The sequence below is a fragment of the Mus pahari genome, chromosome 3, assembly GCF_900095145.1.
Source record: "Mus pahari chromosome 3, PAHARI_EIJ_v1.1, whole genome shotgun sequence".
NCBI lineage: Eukaryota > Metazoa > Chordata > Mammalia > Rodentia > Muridae > Mus > Mus pahari.
Genome location: NC_034592.1, coordinates 12,199,271 through 12,209,080, shown reverse-complemented (window position 1 = coordinate 12,209,080; position 9,810 = coordinate 12,199,271). Strand labels below are relative to the sequence as shown.

At 48.3% G+C, this 9,810-nt stretch overlaps 1 protein-coding gene across 1 annotated transcript in view; it reads right to left on the bottom strand.

Moving 5' to 3' along the window:
- Pnpla7 (patatin like phospholipase domain containing 7) overlaps nucleotides 1-9,810 on the bottom strand; it is an 82,422-nt gene that overhangs the window by 7,458 nt on the left and 65,154 nt on the right. Inside the window, exons 21-24 of the mRNA XM_029536705.1 lie at nucleotides 8,061-8,124; nucleotides 7,203-7,371; nucleotides 5,871-6,053; nucleotides 4,996-5,114 (exon numbers count right to left, since the gene is read on the bottom strand). Of these exons, the coding sequence (XP_029392565.1) occupies nucleotides 4,996-5,114; nucleotides 5,871-6,053; nucleotides 7,203-7,371; nucleotides 8,061-8,124 (535 nt within the window). The remainder of the gene's footprint in view (nucleotides 1-4,995; nucleotides 5,115-5,870; nucleotides 6,054-7,202; nucleotides 7,372-8,060; nucleotides 8,125-9,810) is intronic.

The following is a 9,810-nucleotide window of genomic DNA, read 5'->3' as shown; positions in this document are numbered from 1 at the left end:
CCTAGGAAGGCCCAGGCCAGCCCTGAGCTATGTGCCCTAGGAAGGCCCAGCCAGCCTGAGCTATGTGTCCTAGGAAGGCCCAGGCCAGCCATGAGCTATGTGTCCTAGGAAGGCCTGAGAGTCCGCGGCCTATCATCTGACCACTCTTCTCTCCTCAGATTCCAGAGTTTGCATGACCACAGACAGTGGGGCAAAGAAACAGAAGGCCGAGAGAGAAGTCTTGATATAATTTAGCCTCCCTCTTTCTGGAGGTACCCAGTGTCTGTAAGGCTGAGAGGGGAAGGCAGACTTTACTATGGAGCCAGAGTGGCTTTTTCTGTGCTGATTCCATCAGAACAGCAGAATCTGGGAAAATAAACAGGTTTCATAGCTTACTATGGTTAGGAAAAGTGGGAAGGAGAAAACCTAGAAAAAAGCAAGTCCATGTAGGTACTGGGAATTGAACCAGGGTCCTCTGGAAGAGCTGCCAGTGCTTTTGACCATTGAGCCTTCTCTGTAGCCCACAGCCTGGTTTACATAGTAAGTTCCAGGAATAGAGAGACTGTGTTTCCTTCAAAAACGAAAACAAAAACACCAGACCAAACCAAACCAAACCTATGGTTGAGATCTGGGCGTGGTGGCGCACGCCTTTAATCCTAGTACTTGGGAGGCAGAAGCAGGCGGATCTCTGTGAGCTGAAAGCCAGACTAGTCTACACAGAGGATTCCAGGCCAGCCAGGGTTAAATACTGAGACCCTTCCTCAAAAAAAGAAACAACAACAACAGCCCAAACTCCAAACAAACAAATGACAACAAACAAGAATTGAAGAGATTAAGGCAAGACTGGTAACGGACACAGAAAAGGAAACTATACACAGGGTCAGGTGAGATTATAGACATGCAATGCATAACTGCAATGCCGAAACCAACAAATGCGTGCAACAAACAGCAGAGCAGACACAGCCCGAGAGAGAGAAGGTAACTCTACTGTGCCAGCACACCATGGATATTGCTGACCTGATGTCACAGTTGCAGTGACATCCGACTTCCTTGACTGCTCTTTCAAAGCCCACCTCGCTCTGTTGACACTTTCTAATATCTGCTCTTGTCCATTTTCTGAGACACGATAGCCTGTGCTGGCCTCAAATTCACCATCCTCCTCCTCCTCAATGTTGAGAATTTACTAAATAAAGAATAAACTCACAAGCTGCCATGGGCTCATTGGCAGCAATTTATCAAGTAGTCCTGATTTCCCTTGATAGTTAGCTGTCTCATGCTCTTTCATACAAGTCTTTTTTGTTTTGTTTTGTTTTGTTTGAGACAGGGTTTCTCTGTATAGCCCTGGCTGTCCTGGAACTCACTTGGTAGACCAGGCTGGCCTCGAACTCAGAAATCCGCCTGCCTCTGCCTCCCGAGTGCTGGGATTAAAGGCGTGCGCCACCACCGCCCAGCTCTGTGAGTGCATGTGTGTGTGCATATGTGTATATATGTGTCTGTGTATGTATGTCTGTGTGTGTATGCTTGTGTGTGTATATGTGTGTCTCTGTGTGTGTATTACAGAATAGCTACAAAAAGATTGAAAAGACTTTACTGGAAGTAGAGTCAATATAGATACAAAAGATGGCTGCAGATGGCTAGTATTAAGGTATTAGCTACATAGTTACTGATCTGCTAGGAGCCTGGGGAGCAGCAGCACCAGGGGAGCCCAGCCTAGCCTGCTTGGCAAACTCCATGCTAAAAGACCTTGTCTCGAAAAGCAAGGTACCTGATACCTGAGAAATGACACCTGAGGTTGTCCTCTGGGACCACTGCAGACACACACACACACACACACACACACACACGCATGCATGCACGGACACACATACACACATGCACATACACAGAGAAACAGACAGACAGAGGCAGAAACATACAGAGAGGCAGAGATGCAGAGAGACAGAGACAGAGAGAGATGTAAAAATTAGTGCCTTCATTCAAAGCTGCCACTGAAAGAGAACCAGAGACTGAGGGACAACACTGCATAAATGCACCTGGAAAGACTCTTGGGAAGAATTAAAAAAAAAAAAAAAAAAGCCAGGGAAGACTTCAAAAGGATGCTTTGCAACAAAGACAATGAAAGAGGGGATAGGCCAAAAGCCAGAGTGAGTCTGGACTAACAGCCTGCACCTGCACAGTTACAAATCTGAGACAAAGGAAGAACCACGCCACACCCACCTGAGTGGCTTCAAACTAAAGCCAGACAACATCCAGGGTAAACTAGAAGAGGAAAAGGGAACTCTCACACATGGCGGGTGGGGTGTAAGCGGTCACGACCCCATGATCAGGTAATTCCACTTCTATATTTGTCCCAAAGAAAAGAAAAACATATATCCACTAAAAGAAAAAAGATGATTATAATTTTTCTCCTTATAACTGGAACCAAAAAGCCCAAACATCTGTCAAAAACAGAAGGAAGGCTGTCAAAAATCCAGTGATGAGGGCATCTCATAATGGACCCCCACCTAGAACCCAAATGCACGTCAGTCATCACTGATAGACAAACCTAGACAATGAGCACACATGGAAAAATCGGAGCAAGCAAACAAAGCAATAAATAAAAGACGTGCCGCTGGTGGTAATGTCGCATTTGGGAAAGAGACAACGCTATAGGGGGAAAAGGCCGTCCCCAAGTTGGAACATGACGGTAACATTAACACCTGAACTTGTGAGGCTCTGGCAGGACAATCTCAAACTCCAGGCCAGCCTGGGTCAGGTAAAGAGAACTTGTCTCAAACAAAACAAAGTAAAATTGAAAGTGTTAAAATATTTTAGTTGAAAAATTATAGTTGAAAGATACAATTGAAAAAAAAACCTCTAAGGAAACAGAACAAAAACAGTTTAAAAAGCTATGAAAAGCAGAGGCATCTCTTAGGACACCACTCTTACGCCCTGGAAAAAGAGAACAGAGAAACGCAAACACTTTTTAAAAACGGAACACTTTGGGACTAGAGAGATGTTCAGTGGCTAAGAGCACACCGGACCTCCAGAGGACTTGGGTTTTATTCCCAGCACCCCCACGTCAGCTCACCGCTGTGACTAGAGTTCTCCAGAATCTGACGCCCTCCCCAGGTCTCTGCAGACAAGAGACACTCATGAGCTGCACATGCGGATAAAATACCTATGTACATAAAATACAATGATTAAAACCGAAACTTCTCCTAGAGTTTCAACCACATCAATTTCCAAATGTGAAAGGTCTCGGGGGACTCCATCACAAGGGAGACCAGCAGCAGCAGCACTGAGCCACTAGCACATCCTTTCAAACAACAAAATTAAAAGAATTCCCTAAGGCTCCAGAAAGGAAAGTTGGAGCGTTGACTAACCAGTCCTGGTAATCTCGACAATACCCAAGCTACACACACAGCACAACTCGGACACAATTTCTCACAGGTGATTTTCATTCTGAATTCTATGCCTAGCCAAACCCTCACTCAGTCTGAGAGCGGAGGGGAAGGCCTGTGGACAGGTCCAGTGCTAACACTGTGACCTCCCACACAGCCTCTCCAGGAGATTTCTACAAAGATGGAGACAGGAGATGTAGAAAATGGAGCTAAACAAGGGAATAAAACAAAGGCACTTGTTAGGATGGTGGCAAAGAAAAATTTCAGGTCCAACAGTCAGCTGGAAAGATATCATTAAAGATGAGGGACTGGGGGGGTGGAGGGTGCGCAACCCTAGAAATCTCAAAAGGAGATGATCTGGATGGAGAGGGTTTGAATGCTCTGCTCTGGCGGTGTTTGCCACTACACTGATAATACTGGAAATGGAACTGAAGCAAACACAGCAGTCAGAAACTTCTAAGAAGGAAATGACATCAGGGTCCCATGGATAGGATTTATCTTTGAAAAAGCTGCACCCTCACAATGCCGCACGCACACTGCCAGCACAGCACGGGCTGTCGCAGTGCTGGGACCTCATGAGGATGATGAGAGCAAGAGACCGACAGAGGCAGAGCCACAGACCACAAGTGTGCATAGAGAGCAGCACATGCACATTGTTGGAAGGTTGAACATAGTTACTTCTGGGCAGTCTTGTAGACTTGGCTCTGGGAGGGGCAGGCAGATGATTGCTTCTTTATCTCACAGAACCATATGGCTGTTGAGTACACCTTGAGCAAAGTGAAGAATTCATCGACCTGCAAACCAGGTCCAGGTCTAGACCTAACTGTTCTAAGCATCTACTATCCAGAGCCACAGGAAGGACCAGGGCCTCTCCCTAGCTGGCAATGGAGGCTGTCACACCACTCCGATACGCCAGCTTTCCCTGGGATTTCAGGATACAGTGGTGTATCGCTTCACTACCAAACTGAGCAGAGACAGGACTCAGCTCACAGAGGCCAGCTCCAGAGCACCCTCTTCTTGGAGATGTGCACTCTGATGCCACCTTCACGAATATCTGGATCACCACTTCATCTTCCCCAGGATACCCTGGGCCTCCACCTCTTTCAGCTCAGAAGGAGCAGATGACAACTCAGGGCAGGAATTACACGGGCTAAAAGTCCTACAAAGAACCCAGAGCCCAAAGAAGTAAAGACCATTTTTTTAGTTCATGAGCACATCAGGTCATTCCTCCACAGAGAGTATATTAAAGTGGGAAGACCTTCATGGGAGCCCAGTGGGGAACCAACATAGGGCCGGAGCAGACAATACTCAAAGAGGAGACACATTGCTAACCAAACAAACGCTTCTAAGCACAGATGCTCGGACAATACACACATTTTCTTCTACCAAACTGGCATCAGTGGAATTCAGAACATCTGGGCTATAAACGTTCATATACCCAGATATTTAGGCATGCAGACCACACCCTTGCCATCCATGCAGACTCTTTCCTGGGGATACTAGCATGGTCCAAGGGTCTCTTCATCTATGGCACCACACTACCATCTTCCTCATGCTCAGTCATGGTAAAGCTGGTGAATAACTGTCATTTCCACACACATAGCACATAGCACACAGTTGCATGGGGGCTTACCTGGCTCCACCCCCTCCAAGCACCAAGGCAATGGCATTGCCTGTCAGCATCCGGGCCAGGCGGGAAAAGTCAGAATGACGGTCTGGTGGTCGTTGGAAAACACGTGTGTACATCTCAACCTGAGAGGAGCCAAAGGAAAACAGAGGTTTGTGCATTTCTTCAGCTAAAACGCCGCATGACTTGATTTGCCTCACATCCTATCCTTTCCAGAACACAGCCCTATGAGCACCAAAGTGCCCGGAAGGGTCCAAGCTCACCTGGTGGGTGCTGGCAGAGGACAAACCTGGAGGGAGCTTCTAGACTACCTAAGACCACAGAGCCCCCCAGGATGTCCCACCTGAGTCTCTCCACTGGCCCTGTATGTAGACAGTACTCTCAAGAGCAAAGATGCAGCTAACAGGATGCTGTTCATTGAGCTGGAGGGTTGAATGGGCTATGGCATGTGGGCACCACCTAGTTTTCACACTGGGCCCGAAGAACTAAAGCTGACCCAAGGAAGAGGTGTCTCAGGATTGTGTCTGCTTCTGCCCTGAAGGGACAGCGTAGGGACCTGGTCATGAGATCTCTTGGGGCTTTGGCTAAATGTGAGGCTCTCAGCCTTGGGCCCTGAACCTAAGTCAAGCACAGATTCCTGGGCTTCCCAGGTCTTGATGGCCTCTGTGCTTGTGCTCCCACCATGTTGTGCCCGTCTTCATCTGCAAGGTAGCACAAGAGTTAAGGTCACAGTCAGAGTTCAGAAGCAGAGGCAAGCCAACCAGAACCCACAAGCCCTGATGCCGGGTAAAGAGGGAGAAAGACAGTTTAAATATATAGCTGAAGGCCAGAGATGATGTAGATAGGGCCAAGTCCCACTGAGCCAGCCCACCAGGCCTTACCAACTTGGGCAAGCTCCTCTTAGAGAAGACACGGCGTGGGCAGCAGAGGTGCAAATGGGCAGAACACCAACTTCGCATGTTGAGCCACTCCACTGTGCGGGAAGGCACTGGACCCTCCTGTTTGTGCAGCAAGATTAGTTGCTTCTGGGCACGCACAGCTGTGCTCTCCAACATCTTCTCCAGCTGCGGGAGAGTAGGGCCTGGTCAGCAAGTTCAGGCAAGCCTGAGCACTGAGCACACTATAGAACCAAGGACCACCACAGAGCTTTCCCCCAGATCTACACTCAACAATCCCCTGATGACAGGTCCCAGAGAGGACAGTGTGTGACTGGTCTAGTTAGTAGTTAGGCTCTAAAGATGGCCCAGCTTGGGGTTGCTAATACTCTGACCACATGGTCCACTCCACTGTAAATGCTGGGTGGCCAGCACGGCTGTGACGGTGCTCGGGGTACGAGACAGGAGTGTGTCCTGTGTCTCACTTCATGAGTGTGTGCTACAGCCTTTACAAATGACACACGCCTTTTGGGGAACTGCCCTTACAAACCTGCTCCTCTACAATGGGGGTTGTGTCAGTGGGGATGAATTTGGCTGCTCCAAGATTAGACAGGCAGAGGAGATGCCTGAAATTCGAGCTGAGCAGGCAGGCCAGAGAGGAGACAAGAACCCTGAGCAAAAGGAAGGCTTACTGCTCCTCAGAGCTTTCATTTGTGGGAAGGACGTGGGGCTTTTCGGCCATACTTGCAGCCATCCACAAAAGGAAACTGAAAACAAGCCGCTCAGCACTTGGCCAAATCTAGTAAGAGCAGAGAAACCCTCTGGGGTCAACAACTTGAAAGCCTCTGAAGACAACTGGCACTTGGCTCGGTACTGTGAAGTAACCGGCAGAGGCTGCAAACACAGACGGTGCAGTGCTCACAAATGGAAAAACAACAGCCATCAAAATGGACCAAACAGGGGGAGGGGGTCTGTATCAAAATCCTACCTACTGATGGAACAGTAAATTTCATGCTGGGTGGAGGTGGCACACACCTTTGATCCCAGCGCCTGGGTGGCAGATGCAGAGGGATCTTTATGAGTTCGAGGCCAGCCTGGTCTATATAGTGAGTTCCAGGACAGCCAGGAATACAGAGTGAAACCCTGTCCCAAAACACCAAAAAATAAATCTCAGAATGATATAAAATAGGCCTCTGTTTCTCCATAATCTCTAAGAGTGAATACTGCAAAGGCGTCTAAAGACTGGGTGGTAGATATGCGGGTCCTTTTCTGAGTAGTATTTCAACCAAAGGAAAGATGACTATAGTTCGAGAGATGGAAGTCCCTCGGAGCACTCACCTCACCTACTGCCGGCTCTTGCTCACCCAAGCCCACAATGAGGATGCAATCAGCCTGCCGGATACAGCGCTGGGTCCAAGGTGTGAGTGTGCCGTCTGCTTGATACAGCACAATCCGGTGGATGTCCTCCTGCTGCCCCAGCCAACTGGAGAGCCGGTACTCATGGATGCTACAAGACATAGGGCAGCACCTCACCTTCTTAAAATAATTTTTAAAATTTATTTATGTATGAGTGCTCTGTCTGCATATACACCTGCCGGCCAGAAGGTGGCAACAGATCCCTTTATAGGTGTCATGAGCTACCATGTGGTTGCTGGGAACTGAACTCAGGACCTCTGACAGAGCAGACACCAGCCCCAAAATTTATTCTTTTTTTTTTTTTTTTTTTATACAGTATCTCACTACATGGCATTGCTGGCCTGGAACTCACTCTGTAGGCTACAGCAGCCTTGAATTTACAGAGATTGGTCTGCCTCTGCCTCCTGATTGCTGGCCTCTCACCCGGTCTTAAGGCTCCTCATCTTCATTAGCATCCCACCCACAGAGCAGCAAAGGAGGCTTGGAATTGGGCAGTTGAACAGAGGCTGTGGCCAGGTCTAGAGGTTGGGGGCTTAAGAGAAAGTGAGATGCAGAGCTGCCTATATGTTAAAGAGAGGCCTGTTGTCTCCTGGACCTCTAGTGGTACCCAAGGACATATACAGAGTAGAGAGTACAGCTGGACAAGGAACATGCTGTCATGTGCAGACACCAAGGCACAGGGATAACGAGGTCCATCTTAGGACCATGCCAGGACAGCTAAGAAAGAAGTTCAGATTGGCTAAATTTCTCCATGTGAGACCACACGGGGCAGGAGCACACCTGTCTAGAGCAGCAGAACCCAGGCGTTGTTTGATGTTGTCACTGGTCAGCAGCAGGACAGGACCTGAAACAAACCACCCATTTCAGAAGTCTGTCCCAGCAGCCACCTCTTAGGGAAAGCAAGGGATCAGTGTTTGCAGCTTGTCCTGGTGTCAGCTCCCTGAGAGGGATTGCTGGCAATGGGATGAGCCACGCTTTTAGGCTGCCTTTCCAAATCTGGGTCTCCTGTTGATAGATGAACCAAATCCTTACAATCCTACCTGCAATCAGGTGTGTGGACACAGGGTGGAAACACGGACAGCGTGCCACAGTAAAGCTTGAAATCCTGTAATTGCCCAAAGCCACATCTAAAGTGGCCTGGATCTAAATCTAGTCCATTCACAAGCAGATGACAAGCTTTCATATCCATGCTTCTCAAATTAGCTAAGGAAAGGTCACCTGCGGTCCAGAAGCAATGCAGAGGAGAGAGCACTGGGCACCTCAGGAAACTGCCTCACATGGCCATAGGTGGAAAAAGGCCTAGCCATGGGAAAGCCAAAAATAATACACAAGGAGACTTAAATCATTCTTAACAAGCCAATCATGATGACCCAGCCTCAAATCCCAGCACTTAGAAAGTAGAGGCAGGTGCATCTTCATAAATTCAAGGCTAGCCTGGTCTACGTGCTTCCATATCTAGAGCTACATAGTTAGACATTGTCTTAAAAAACAAACAGGCCAGGTAGTGGTGGTGCACTCCTTTAATTCCAGCACTTGGAAGGCAGAGGCAGGTGGATTTCTGAGTTCGAGGCCAGCCTGGTCTACAGAGTGAGTTCCAGGACAGCCAGGGCTACACAGAGAAACCCTGTCTCAAACCCCACCCCCTGAAACAAACAAACAAACAACAACAACAAAATCATTCTAAACAAGCTCTTTGAAGAGTATGCAATTAAGAGATAATTTGTAAGAGTCTACCCTTTCTCTAAACAGTGTCTCAAGCTGGCCTTGAACACCTAAGTTCAAGCAGTAGACCCAGTTCTGCCTTTTAGAAGCTGGGACTACAAGCAAACTCCACTGCATCTGGCAACAGTATCAAACTGTAATTGGCAGCTGTTCCTTGGAGGCATACAGCTTAAGGGGTCTTTACAGCTGTGAAGACTACTGGGATGTAGCTATCACAATTCCAAGTTAAACTGTACAAATGCAGCCAGGCATGGTGGCACCTGCTTGCAGAGGGAGGTGGACCTCTGGGAGTTCCAGGCCAGTCTAGTCTACACAATGAGTTCCAGGCCAGCAAGAGATACAATGTGAGACCCTGTGGTGGCACTTGTCTTTAATCCAAACACTGGGGAGGCAGAGGTAAGTGGATTCTGAGTTTGAAGACAGCCAGGTCTACAAAGTGAGTTCCAGGATAGCCAGGCTCCACAGAGAAACCCTGTCTAGGGGATGAAGGGGGAATAGAAACTTTTTAAGCAGACAAACCTGTCCCACTACAGAGGTGACGAGCAAAGGACAGCAGGTCCATATGCACCTCGAGGCCACTCCTTCAACCTGGACAGTAGCAAGAGATGGGGCCACACATTTTTCATATTCATCCCTGTCAAGAGGCCATCCTGTGTAAGATATATGAGATCTTGCAACACAAAACATGTAGGTGTGGGCTGGAGGGATGGCTGAGTGGTTAAGAGTACCGGCTACTCTTCCAGGGGTCCTGAGTTTAATTGCTAGCAACCACATGGTGGCTCATGACCATCTATACTGGGATCTGGTG